At 41.6% G+C, this 13,610-nt stretch overlaps 1 protein-coding gene and 1 long non-coding RNA gene across 3 annotated transcripts; one reads left to right on the top strand and one right to left on the bottom strand.

Annotated features, from left to right (window-relative positions):
• On the bottom strand, positions 2,607-6,957 carry LOC110433803. 2 transcript variants are annotated; one of them, XR_002451158.1, is made up of 3 exons: positions 6,282-6,957; positions 3,203-4,701; positions 2,607-2,894 (listed from the first exon to the last, which is right to left on the bottom strand). It is a non-coding gene; the product is annotated as an uncharacterized LOC110433803 (long non-coding RNA). The 2 variants fall into 2 exon arrangements; XR_002451144.1 differs by having other exon boundaries at positions 3,203-6,952.
• Positions 7,374-11,776, top strand: LOC8070494 (glutamate--tRNA ligase, cytoplasmic). Its single transcript, XM_002467048.2, has 7 exons — positions 7,374-7,537; positions 7,879-8,040; positions 8,771-8,867; positions 8,964-9,117; positions 9,203-10,278; positions 10,355-10,819; positions 11,161-11,776. The coding sequence occupies exons 2-7, from the start codon at positions 7,904-7,906 to the stop codon at positions 11,377-11,379; spliced, it is 2,148 nt and encodes a 715-aa protein (XP_002467093.1). The 5' UTR covers positions 7,374-7,537; positions 7,879-7,903; the 3' UTR covers positions 11,380-11,776.

The raw sequence follows: 13,610 nt of genomic DNA, 5'->3' as shown, positions 1-13,610 counted from the left end.
GATGTCACTGATTACTCTACTGCAAACAATTTTTTTCTAAGCTATTAGTCCCTCCTATTTTGTTGTCACCTTTTTGTAGTCCAATACAACTTAGGTTATCAACGGTATTTTCTTGTCAGCTATTCTCATTAGCTTTCTTTCCTCCCTTTGCAGTTAAGGTCGGCAGACCTAGGTATAAAGGAACCAAACAATATGATCCTGTAACGCAGCAACAATCATTTTTCTTTGAGGATAGTATTACTTGCGTTCGCATTATTTACTGAGTCCTCACCTCACACATGGTTCTACATTGAATATGCAAACTGCAGGAGTTTGGTTTAACTCCTGATCAGACATATCCACATGTAATTTTTTGTGTATTCCTCTTTGTTGTCATGTAATTTAGGGCACCTAACAAATTTCATATGCCATGGATCTTATATTGATTTCAGTATTGTTTGCATTTTAAAGATCATTGCATGTAGTAGTCTCTTTTTATATATAATAAAGAATGCTTAAGCTCAAATTTTGAAACCAGTGTTTATCTTATTTGGAATTTTATCTTCTGATAAGACAGGCTCTCTGATAAACTAGCATAGTTGATTTGGATCCTCCAAACTATAATATGCAATAAGCATAGTTTTTTAGAACTGTATAGTACAATGCTTTGCTCAAACATTGCCATCCGAGATTTGTTGTCTCTTTATGTATCACAGTATTGTATATATATGATATATACACACATAGTTAGACGTTGAATGGGCAAATCACCCCAGTAATTCAAATGGGTCGCAGATATATTTATACACAGCTCTTGATATACCTTCAATGCCTTAAACTTCAAGATTGCACTAGAACCATCGAAATAAACAAATGAAGAGAGGGAGGGAAATACCTGACTTTCCTGTAATTTCTTCTGTTCATAATTTTGTATCTATAGTATATAAGCATGTTGCTTTTATGGATTCTTGCCTAATCATTTCTACCTTTGTTATTTCAGGGAGGCCTCTCTTTTTGATCCAGCTTGATTACATATCTTCTGTGCCCTAGGAGGAGAGTCGTGATCCTGTTGAATCTTGTATCCCTATACCTATCCATTATGTTGTATAAATTATAGTTCTTTATACATCCATGATATTTTTCTTCCATATATAAAAAGGATTGTCGTATAATATAAAACTGTATATGAGGCCTGCAATTCTGTTGTTGGTTCCTTCTCTAAAAAAATGCTTACTTTCTTTTTTCAGTGATCACTTGCCGTGTCTATTAGTACTACCAAGTTATTTGTTGTAATGTTTTTTGCTGAATGGTTCTCTTACGTGGATGGTGATGGCACATTGTTCAGAGTTTATATACACCACTGGCATATCTTTGTTTGCAGTATTTCCAATCCAAAAAAGTTATTAGAACATTATTGCCATATCTTCGGCTCCCTTGTGCATCTTCGGCCGTGTGAACAAATGGCATGACATTCAATTGTGGCGCGTGTCTGCCAACGCACATTAGAGGAGACAGCCATACCTTTTTTTAAAAAAAATTCTTTTTTGAAGTTTAGGGGCTCATCTCTGTCATTAGATATCTTAGAGCAACTCCAATAGATATACTATCCATTTTATCTACGCCATTTTTATATTTTTAAAGCAAAAATTAAAGTCCAACAGGTGTGCTATCTGGTTTGCTAAAATAGCAAGCTTGCTATTCCTAAACTTTCGCTTGTCATATATAGCATATCGTCCTCAATAGATATTCTATACAAAGGCTGCTGTGGAACTCTATGCTTTGAGTGAGTTTTTTATTTTACACAATGACTAAATCTTGTAGTTTAGAATATAATTTTACCTCCCTTGGAGATGCTCTTAAAAACTTATAATTAAATGCTTTTAATTCCTGATATTCACCCTTTTTTCTCGAATACGCAAAAGTTTTGCGTATCTTTGTATTTAAGAAGAAATTTTTACAACGCACACGGGCACACTAGGGATGATAAAGTATATAAAAGATGTAGCCTCCTTAGCCTGATTACACATGGTGATTACTCGCGGACTAATTCTTCTAGGTGGTGTGCTTCCGTCTCTATCCAAAGGTCGACGATTTGCTTGATCGTGGCGAGGAGTTGCGTAGTTTTGTGAAATATGAGAGATCAAAGTAAAGGTTTATTTGATTTGGCAGCTACTGGTGTCAACTAGGAGTATTAATTATCCCATCCATCTAAAGCTGGTTTTGTAAGTATTGTGGAATATGAATTTTCATCCCGGTGCGACCAAGTAGAGTTTTGGTGGTGAGAATATATGAATTTTTAGCCTATCAAGATAGGAGACATGTTGTGATACTTATTGATCTTTAAAAGTTTAAATACTTTATGGACATCCAAAATGCAAACAAAGAGTTCAATCTCAACTTTGTCATCTAAATAATTATATTATGTACTTGATTGATATAACAAAATATTTGTTTTCTATTCGATGTTCTACAAATTTTAGAATATTCGGGGTATTCTATGATCTCAAAGTTTTTGTCTATAACCATAGGATGGTGTTTATCACAACCATAAATACTAGGAATGGCGCGCCCCTGCGCGCCGAGTGGAAATAATTATAGGCTATCATTAACAGAAGAGGACAAACAAATATAATAACCAGGTTTCATACCTAGAAACCATATTGAAAACTGAGGATGATAGATAAATACATATGTACATGGATTTTTCGCATTTTGAAGAGCAACAACTACTCTTGCAAATATGTGGAGCTGATGACTTGAAAGATCTTGTACAGTTCAAGTCAATAATCTGTTTAATTCAAGGTTAACACACAATTCAACTTTTATATCCCTCTCATCCTTTTGGTCAAGTACATGTCGTACATTCCCTGAACTGCTTCTATGAATTGGTCAAGACAGTGAGATTTGATAATTGCCTGGGGAAATAAAGTAAGGATCCAAATGAATATCCTGGTATCAGGCTCTTTGGTATGTTATAAACTAATAAAGTATAACAACAATTAAGGAATTGTTGACTATTATTTGTTGTGGTGTTGATTACCCGTTCGTTGACTGTCACCCTGTACCTAAAAGTATGCAAGAGGGCACAGAAACGCACACAGTATTTAACTATAGGTAATTGGTTGTAAGTGTATCACATGATAGAGAAATTCATAGGCTCAACCAAATTTATCTACTTTTGTGGTCTAGGTCTACATTAAATGGAAGGCATACAAAACCTCACCTTGTTGAAGAGGCAGCTATGATGTGAAATCTTCGGCGCAGCCATTCAGAAGCAGTCAACAATAACACCGGTCCATATTTCTTCAAGGCTAACCAATGACTGGAAATCGAAAGCACAACAAAAGAAACAAACTCATGTCAAACTGTGGAAGGCCGATATTCATAATCAAAAGTAAATTGACAAGCCTTGAAGCCCCGTCAAGCAGGCAAGTATTTCCTCTATTTCAAAGTTGCTTTGACTTTTTTGGTTCATCCATTTTGCTATGCATCTGGACATATTATATCTAGACTCATAGCAAAATAGATGTACCCAAAAAGTCAAAACAACTAATAATTTAGAACGAAGAGAGTATCTTATTTTATTAGGAACAATAAGATAGTATCTAATTTCATTAGGACTAACAAGATTGGAAAGAACCCTAAGGACGAAGAAGAAAAGGGATTGACGCATGACCGGTCTGGGCGATGCCATGCAGGATATCCAAGCAGGGTGCTGACAAAGGTGCAACGCCATATGATCCATCCAGAATTGTGAATTTATACAAACAGAGTAGGTGCTAAAATCAACAGGAATGGGGCACATGATGAAAAATCAACACATACTTTGGTGATATAGAAAAAGGAGAGTACTCACCTTATGAAGATATGAGCAGCAGTGAGAATTCGACAGCTGGCAGCCTAGCACTGCACGCTAACTATTGAACTTAGCAAGATTAGGTTACTAAAAAGGCTCTAATTTAAGATTTAAATGCACTTGAATTTTCCCTTTCATGGGTGAAGTTTGGACTAATAAAAGATATTGTGCTACTGAAGTAGGCAATGGACTATTATTTACGTAACAAATGTAAGCCATAATCTTTCAAAGGCGACATCACACAACCTTAAACCGGTATAGTGAACTTTTTTTTGTTAAAAAAGTTACCAGTACAACAGGAGCCTCAAAACCATATTGGGACTAATTTCCACAAAGTCGATAAATGAGGTACTCTACAGAGATAGATCATGAACAGGTAATATTGGTATTGCAAAGTTAATGACACTACCAAGGATTTTGGAAAAGACTTTGTGAATTAACAATTACAGCAAAAGTATGTTGCAGCAATGAAGAAGGCAGGAATGTTTTTGTAAACAAAGACATGATTTCTAGAGGCCTCAGAAGCATAGCAATCATCATTTGTTCATCTACTTAGAGCTTCAAGGCATGCTGACAAATCGTATGATATAAGCAACAGTCATGCCAGGTACCTCACAAGCGGCTGAACATCAGATCATATCATTGAGCAATAGATATAAAATTTTCATCACAGGCTGAAGAGAGGGGAAAATGGCAAATGCCAAACGCTAAGAACATCGGAAAGAGATGTTCAACAGGGGTGGAGCGGCGATAGGAGAGCGACATATGGACATAGTTTTTTAGACGACATGAAAAAACCACAGCCAAGCAAATGCCTTGTGCAGAGGTGGACCAATAAGAAAAGCCGAAGATGACCTATCGCCGATCTGGACCAGCAAAAAAAATTCCGGGCATTGTTAGGGTAATTCACTAAACAAAAAGTACAGTTCCATTTCAGATGACATGGAAAAGGTATAAAATCTCTAACACACCATCAAATCACTGGTAATAATAAGGTGAGCTACTCAAAAACTCTGACTATGCATTTTTATCAGTAGCAAATAAATGACAGGGTTGTAGCTGCTAGTCTAAAAAATAAATAGCAGGTGTTGTGGATGGTACAAAATCATGCCAGTTCATGGAATACTTATATTGCACAAATCAAGAAGGGGTTCAACATTGAAAATTACCTGTGACCAACAAGCTAGCTAAAAGGGACATAATGTAATAAAGAGCGTACATCTTAAAAAATGTATTTACTATTTATTCATTAAAAAATGGAGCCATGGAAACCAGGTGGTCGTATAGAAATATATATTTACTATATACTGATTATATTGTATTCTAATAAAGGATTCATCTTAGCTGATGTACTAAAGCTATCAATTATCTGGCACACCATTAGATAATTGGTAATCATAAGGTGAGGCAATGCCTACATATACAGAAGCTAATCCTTGTAAACTTTTTAATATTTATAAATTGCTTCATACTGTTAGGCACTCCGCTAATGTGCTACAGGTAAACAAACTCTCTCTAACCATGGCCTCCAAGAAGCAAAGTTTTGTTCGGCTTGTTATAAGTATATATAGAGTGCACATATAAGAAGCAACCAAACATTTCCCAGTAATAGTGAATTACTTCGCTCACAAAAGTAAAGATAGATGCTAAAATTAAATAGGTAAAATGATTCTAAAACATGTTTTGCCATAGCAAATATTTAAGTCTAACATCTATGGTTGCCAATATGGGACAAAGCAAATGTGAGCCTGCACCATGATTGCCTTAAATAAAACCATTTTCTAGAATTAGCTCAAACAAATTAGTTCTTATCTGGAACATGAACAAAGAGCACTCGCTTCTCAAACGGGAACAAATAAAAAAAACATACATGTGTACAGAGAACATTCAGGCACAATTTTGAAAAGAAGAAATCAATATGAGACGAAGCTAAATCTAAGCCTGCACCATGCTTGCCTTGCAAAATAAAACCCTTTTGTAGAATTAGCTCAAAGAAATTAGTTCTTATCTGGAACATGAACAAAGAGCACTCACTTCTCAAACTGGAATAAATTTTAATAAAAAATATACATGTCTACACAGAACATTCAGACACAAATTTGAAAGGAAGAAAACCATTCCATCTGCTATAGTAAGCTTTGACCTATCCAAAATTTCTTAACTTGTTTAAAACATTAGTCTGAAATGTGGAAATCTAATATTGAGGAACATACATGAATAAATTTGATTGGTTTGTACAGGCCTGGGTATTCACCAATGCAGCACTTGAGGAACATTGTGACTGATTGAAGGGAGGTGAGCATCTAGAAATAGATTTGCATCAATTGTACCAAAAATATAGAAAAAAATCTCACCAAAATTTGGTAACTGCACCAATAATTTTGGCTCCTACCACCAAGACATCCAGTAAAAAAGACGGAGAGAGAGGGAAGAGATGGGAGGTTACCTTATCGCCCACACAATCGACAGAGGGGCAACAACCTGGTAGCCACCGCTGCTGCCGCCGGCGAGCGCGTCCACACTAGAGAAGGGCACCACCGCCGGGGATTGAGTTGAAGCTAGACCACCGCGACCCCTAGCCCAGACTGCTAGGGTTTCCTGTAGCACCTGCAGCACATGAATACACACGGAGTAGATGGAGGAGGCAGCACTGGGGGCAAGCGACGCCGGTGGCCACCGGCGGCCATCGACGGTGCCCAGCGCACGAGGGGAAAGGACGAGGAGGAGGGCGCCCGCAGCCAGCGCTGCCACGTGCGGCTATATGGACTACGGCAGGCGTGACGTGTTGTTGCGTCGCCGTGCCGAGGACAGGGCCCCGGCCGCACCGAGGGCGTCCAGTGCGCCGCCGCCTTGGAGGAGCTGCCTATGCGCCAGCACGTGGGGAGAGAGGGATGGAGGAGGATCCTCGTCGGAGAACAGGGCCCCGGCCGCGCCGAGGGCGTCCGGTGCGACGCCGCCTCGGAGGAGGCGCCTGGCGCGACAGCATGTCGGAAAAAAGGGAGGGAGGAGGGTCCGCGCCGGAGAACGGCCACCCCGGCCGGTGCACCGTCGCACGGGAGAGAGAGAGGAAGAGACGGAGAGTCGGAGAAAGGGGAGAGGGGATTGAGTGGATGGGCAGAGGCTTCGAGAAGGTAGATATTTTTGTACGGGTTAGTGAACAGAGACTATCAAAAGATCTGGACGTTGGAGTTAGAATCAAACGGACCAAAATTATTTTGCTATCGTGGCCCATCTGGGAGCGCAGCCCCGCGTTCCCAATTGTAGGAGTGAATGTGCGTGTACTTCCACTAGTCTTTTCTAAAAGGTGTTAATACTATTTATGGTCTATGATAATAGAAAAAATTGAGTTATAACCCATAAAATTTGTCCTCGACCCATTCCCATTCCTATTCTTGAACCAAAAAAAAAAGCAAAGTCCAATGATCAACGTGGCTTTTGTCGTCTAAAATGACTCTTTTTCTCCACATGGTTTCTGAATTCTGATCAAAACCAACGGCAGTGCCCTGTGTTTACTTGGGGGCCCGTTGCCTAATCCACACGGCCCGCGTGTCGCTGCGTTGCGTTCAATTCAACGAAACAAAAGAAAAACACCCTTATTTCTGCCTCCGTTCTTTTGCTTTCGTTGTGAGCGTTAAGCGAACCTGGTGAGCGCCGCCGCCGCCGCCTTTCGACTGGTCTTCGCAGCGGACGAGCACCCCCCAGGTATGCCCGCCCTCTTACGAAACCGAGCACCCCAAATCCTAATTGAAGCTATCTATATTCGGATCTGACCCTATTGACTTCGATTTTTTGCCCCACATGTCGTGTGTATTACCCATGTCCTATGTCTGCTCCGCCCTTGATTTGAAGTATCAACTACTTGTGTCAATCTTGTGTGCTTGATTTCGTATTTAATCTTTGCTCCATCAGTGGTTTTCCTTTGCTTCTATTCTTGTGTTAGCATGCCTTAACTATAATGCAAAGGAAAAAAGCTAAAGAGGTGTAGCCTGAATTTTTTTCGCACTGTGCTGCCAAGCTAATATGTTGATTTATGCTGATTTCAGGTTTGTCTGTTTTTAAAAAGGGTCAATGGAAGCAAAGTTGGCATTCTCCCAGGAAAGCCCACCAATTTCCATCATTTGTGCGGCTAAGGTTGCAGATGTACCCCTGACCATTGATCCTAGTCTTCCTACGGGCTCTGCACCCATCCTAAAGTTTAGTTCTGGGTAAGTTCTTGCTCGTCTTCTCTGGTACATGTTCTTTTTATTTTTTCTAGAAAATCTTTCAGGTAAACTGTTTCCAGCTCTTGTGTAATTTTTGTATGATATCTTAGCATTGGGACAGCAGTTGTCATGGGTGGGGATCCTACTGATGGTAACTTTCAGTTGTAAGTGAAAAATGATGACTGGACTGTTAAGGGCACCTCCAGTGTACTGCAAAAGCGAACCGAGGGAGAAGCAAAACGAACCGAGAACACTACACGGTTCGACTGCTCGTTGTCAGAAGTAAAATCAAATCCAACTCAATTGCCGAACATAGCCATGTCTGTCTAACAAAAATTCCTTATATAGGACAGATCATTGATGGTGTTGCCTGTGAAACCAACTCACTTTCAATTTATTTATTGTTTCTTTGGAGCAACCACCGACGCGACACTGCATCCCTCCCAAACCGAACTCTACCCACCCGAACTGTATCTGTTCAGTTCGATTTAACACTGGAGCTGCTCTAACTGTGCACACCTAATTGTTGCAACAACTTTTTTTTTCCCCAAATGGGTCACTATTATCCTTGGGAGTATATCAACTAGGATTTCACTTTGCTATGTTGATGTGAGCTAGCAACTGAGTAACGGGTTAACAGCAGTTTTGTGATGTTTATGTGTCAATTTCTAAGTTTACAAAAGATTGAGCACTATGTGTTTTTCATGCATTCATCTTTTTTGCCTGTGTACAGAGAATCACTCCATGGCGTCAAACCAATTCTCCATTACATTGCCCGTAGCGCATCTTTTTCTAGCTTTTCTGGGAAAAACAACATGGAGTTTGGACATGTATGTTGTGGTCAAGTGCTTATTAGAAAATCACCTTATTTTCATGACCTTTTCTTTATTCTGAATTCTGAATTGATGTTGTCAATAAATTTGCAGGTTGTTGAATGGCTTGATTATGCCCCCACTTTCTTTTCAGGCTCTGAATTTGAAAATGCCTGCTCATTCGTTGATGGATTCCTGGCATCCCGGACCTTTCTGGTCGGTCATGGTCTGACAGTTGCTGATATTGCAGTGTGGTCAAATCTTGCTGGTAAGCTTTGGGTTTGTTTACCATTCTTCTTTCAGGCTTGTTCCAGACATTGTAACATTTACCAAATTGTGTCATTTTTCTCTAGGGATTGGTCAACGGTGGGAGAGTCTAAGGAGATCAAAGAAATACCAAAATCTTGTCCGCTGGTTCAATAGCATTGATGCTGAATACAGAGATACACTAAATGAAATTGTGGCTGCATATGTTGGGAAACGAGGAATCGGAAAATCTCCTGCACCAAGCCTTAAGGAAAAGGTACATGATTCAAAGGACCCATCAGCTCCAGAAGTTGACCTCCCTGGTGCAAAAGTTGGGCAAGTTTGTGTTCGTTTTGCTCCAGAGCCTAGTGGGTACCTCCATATTGGTCATGCAAAGGCTGCACTGTTGAACAAATACTTTGCTGAAAGATATCAAGGGCGCCTAATAGTTCGATTTGATGATACAAACCCTTCAAAAGAAAGCAATGAGTTTGTTGAGAACCTTCTGAAAGATATTGAGACATTGGGGATCAAATATGATGCTGTCACATACACATCCGATTATTTCCCAATGCTAATGGAAATGGCTGAAAGTTTAATCAAGCAGGGGAAAGCATATATTGATGACACACCAAAGGAACAAATGAGGAAAGAGAGGATGGATGGTATTGAATCAAGGTGCAGAAATAATACTGTTGAAGAGAATCTGTCATTATGGAAAGAAATGGTTAATGGAACTGAAAGGGGTATGCAGTGCTGTGTGCGTGGCAAACTCGACATGCAGGATCCTAACAAGTCGCTCAGGGATCCTGTTTACTACCGCTGTAATACTGACCCTCACCATCGTGTGGGTTCATTGTATAATGTCTATCCAACATATGACTTTGCTTGCCCATTTGTCGATGCATTGGAGGGAGTGACACATGCCCTTCGTTCCAGTGAATACCATGACAGGAATGCACAATATTATCGAATTCTTCAAGATATGGGGCTGAGGAGAGTGGAAATTTATGAATTCAGCCGGTTGAATATGGTTTACACTCTTCTCAGCAAGAGGAAGCTTCTCTGGTTTGTACAAAACAAGAAAGTCGAAGATTGGACTGACCCACGTTTTCCCACTGTTCAAGGCATAGTACGTCGTGGCTTGAAAGTTGAGGCATTGATACAATTTATACTCCAACAGGTAACCCTATCTGCTTGTGCTTTATGTTCATATTTACTGGATGTTCCTGATTTCATATCCATTTTGTTTGTTGAAGGGCGCTTCAAAAAATCTGAATCTTATGGAGTGGGATAAACTCTGGACAATCAACAAGAAGATAATTGACCCAGTGTGCGCAAGGCATACTGCCGTGCTAACAGATCAGCGTGTGATCTTTACTCTCACTAATGGTCCAGAGAAGCCATTTGTTCGAATTTTACCGAGGCACAAGAAATGTGAGGGTGCTGGAAAGAAGGCTACAACCTTCACCAACAGAATCTGGCTAGATTATGCTGATGCGTCTGCCATTAGCAAGGGTGAGGAAGTAACCCTAATGGACTGGGGGAATGCTATCATTAACGAGATCAAGATGGAGGGTGGAGTCATTACTGAACTAGTTGGAGAACTACATCTTGAGGGCTCTGTGAAGACAACAAGAATGAAGATCACATGGTTAGCAGATATGGAGGAGCTAGTGCCCCTCTCATTGGTGGAATTCGATTATCTCATCTGCAAGAAAAAGGTAAGTTCTAGGACCAAAGTACCTTCATATCTTATTTCTTTTATGGTGCAATAGGGACTAAAATGCACTAAAATCAATCACATGTTGTTCATCTTCTAAATAAACAGCCAAACTGCAGTTGCATTCGTGTCTTGCTTGATTTTCCCTTGAAATTTGGCATGCCACTGAAGTGAATCTGTGCCACATGTTTACAATGGACATTGCAGAATGCAACGTGCGCCTCCTCTAAATTATATGCTTAGGATACATTTATGGACCACTTGTTAAGCTTTTCCTCAAACAGTTTAGTTTTTTTTTTATGAATTGGCACTAACTTATACTATGTGGTCATCATTTGTCAGCTGGAGGAGGATGAAGACTTCCTTGAGAATCTTAACCCTTGCACTCGACGAGAGACCTTGGCCCTTGGAGATGCAAACATGAGGAATGTCAAGCGCGGAGAGATCATACAGATCGAGAGGAAAGGCTACTACAGGTGTGATGCCCCATTCATGAGGTCGTCAAAACCTGTAGTTCTGTTTGCAATCCCAGATGGTCGACAGCAGGCCTCGCTGAACTAGGCAGCGTGCCACTGATGGGCACATGGATGATGGAACTACTGATTTGTCAGCTCCATGGTCAATGTTGTCGCATTAGACACTTAACCTGATACTGCAATGAGGCTTACATGCCATGGATTTTTGTTCAGTGCTAGAGGGGCAGGTGCATCCTGTGCCACCCAACCAGTAGGAACTACCAAATTATTTCTATTTCCATACTATCCTAGCAAATTGTTCGAATCCTGCTTTTACTGTTTTTTTCTGTTGGATAGTTGCTTCGGCTATTCTTATCTTTTCTGTAAGCATCCAAGCGCTTAATCAGCTGTGGATGGGTAAACAAGTGCGATGATCACTTGGAAGTGTGCGTTGGTGAGCCTCACCAAAGGTTGGGTATGATTAGAAAAAGTTTTGCTTGCAACACTGAGTACGGAGGTTGGTCCTGCGTTGGATCTCCATGGACGGCGCCAACTGTGGGGGTTCGCTCTGCCTCCTACCTCGCTAAGGGCGTCTGCCTCGCTAAGGGTGTCCGCAATGGAGTAGCTACGTAGTCATCTGACGTGGAGGTAAGAGACATAAGCAAAACTATTTTTATATATTCTTATATTATTTGACCTATATATTTCTTTTACATGTTTTTGGACTACGTGAAAGGTGAAATCATTCAACTATTTGTTCATCACTAGTGTACTCTCATTTTTTTTTCTTTTCACGTCAGATTTAGCTAGTCAAATAGCTAACAACACCCTAAGGACCCGTGCATAGGAGGCCGAGGGTACCCCGCATGAGAGAGGAGAGAAGGGAGCGATCACTATGCGAAACGATAATTTAGAAGTAAATTATTATTAGTTCATCATTTTTTTTTTGCGAGAAGTCCATCATCTATTACTGTAGTGCCTATTAGATACTTATAGGACATATACTCGGAGGTATGATGAAATTATAACTTGCACCGAAGCTAGCCGAGTATCCCTTTTACAGGCACGGGGGTGTTACAAATATTTCACACCTTCCCCCCCCCAACGACCCTTTTGGTGCTTGCGGAGGCCATAATTCTCCGTCTCCCTTGAAACGGCGGCGTGGCCAGTGTCGCGAGCGTTCCCTTCAGACCGTCAAGGTCCCGTGGCCAGTGCTCTGCCCAGCATGAACAAAGAGTCAAAGTAACATTCACCGGAGAGCTCGTAAGGCTGCGCTACCGGTATCAAACCGCGTGGAGGAAGTTCCTCCAACATGGCCGATGCTAGCTTGCGGGGCTAGAGGCCAGCGAGGGTCCAGGTGAGGGTGGGGTGTCGCGTGAAGGACGTTCCCCGAACTTCTTCTATGAGTACTACAACTCCTAGTGCGCGTACAGAGTACCCACTACTCTACTCTACTAGTAGGATTAGTGCTCATTAGAGCATCTCCAGCAGTGCTACTTAAAACACATTACATATTTCTCTATTTATGTAGCCAGCTATTTGAATACTACCTATATTTTATTATTGTCTCCAGCAGCACTACCTAAACCATAACCCCCAAATTTAGTTTAACAGTCAATGACGTCCGGGACCCACATGTCATCTCCTCTTCTCTTGGTTGCCATCGAAGCCGGCCATGGAATCTGACCGCCGCTCTACAGGGGAGGTGCGCTGGCAAGGGTCATGCTTGAGCCTACAGGGAGGAGGAGGGCCGGCGGGGAGGGGCCGCACCTGCGCCATGGCCAGGTTGGCATCACGTGGCCGCCGTGGAGGCGCCGCTCGCCGTTGACATGCCCAGACCGATGGAGCTCCAGATGACAGATCGGGGTCAGCGGACCTCCAGATGCGGCAGAGCTAGGCCGGTGGCTACGTCGAGGCTCCCTTGCGGCGACATTGGGCTCGCGTGTGGCTCCCTTGCGGTGGCGTTGCGTCTCGGTGACGGAGATGACGCGGCGCGTGTGGCCGGACAGGTCGCGTGCCCGCGAGTGCAAAGGAGAGAGAGGCGTAGGGAGGGAGAAAAAAAGTAGGTAGCCACAATTGTTGATCCAACAGTTATAGGTAGTGGAAGGAAAAATTTTTTGGGTCAATAAAAATAGGTAGTCTGATAGATAGCCGGAGTGCATATTTTAACCTTTACTATCCAAATATAAAATAGATAGTGTGTTTAAGTAGTCTGCCTTGGCACGGTGGAGTTGACAAGACGAGCCCCGCTGATGTCCCGTAGGCGACATCAGATGGACAGGCATGTCGTCGCGTCGTCTTAGCGTAGGTATGTACCTGTGCGGCGTCTTGCGTGCA

The sequence above is a fragment of the Sorghum bicolor genome, chromosome 1, assembly GCF_000003195.3.
Source record: "Sorghum bicolor cultivar BTx623 chromosome 1, Sorghum_bicolor_NCBIv3, whole genome shotgun sequence".
Lineage (NCBI taxonomy): Eukaryota > Viridiplantae > Streptophyta > Magnoliopsida > Poales > Poaceae > Sorghum > Sorghum bicolor.
Note: the sequence above shows the minus strand (reverse complement) of the source record. Positions and strands in the feature narration are given on the sequence as shown.

What these genes read in the sequence shown, in the direction of transcription:
- LOC8070494 (XM_002467048.2), top strand. Translation starts at nt 7,904, where the DNA reads ATGGAAGCAAAGTTGGCATTCTCCCAGGAAAGCCCACCAATTTCCATC. An exon ending in AGTGTGGTCAAATCTTGCTG is followed by an intron (nt 9,118 to 9,202) that starts GTAAGCTTTGGG and finishes ATTTTTCTCTAG; the next exon opens with GGATTGGTCAACGGTGGGAG. An exon ending in ATCTCATCTGCAAGAAAAAG is followed by an intron (nt 10,820 to 11,160) that starts GTAAGTTCTAGG and finishes ATCATTTGTCAG; the next exon opens with CTGGAGGAGGATGAAGACTT.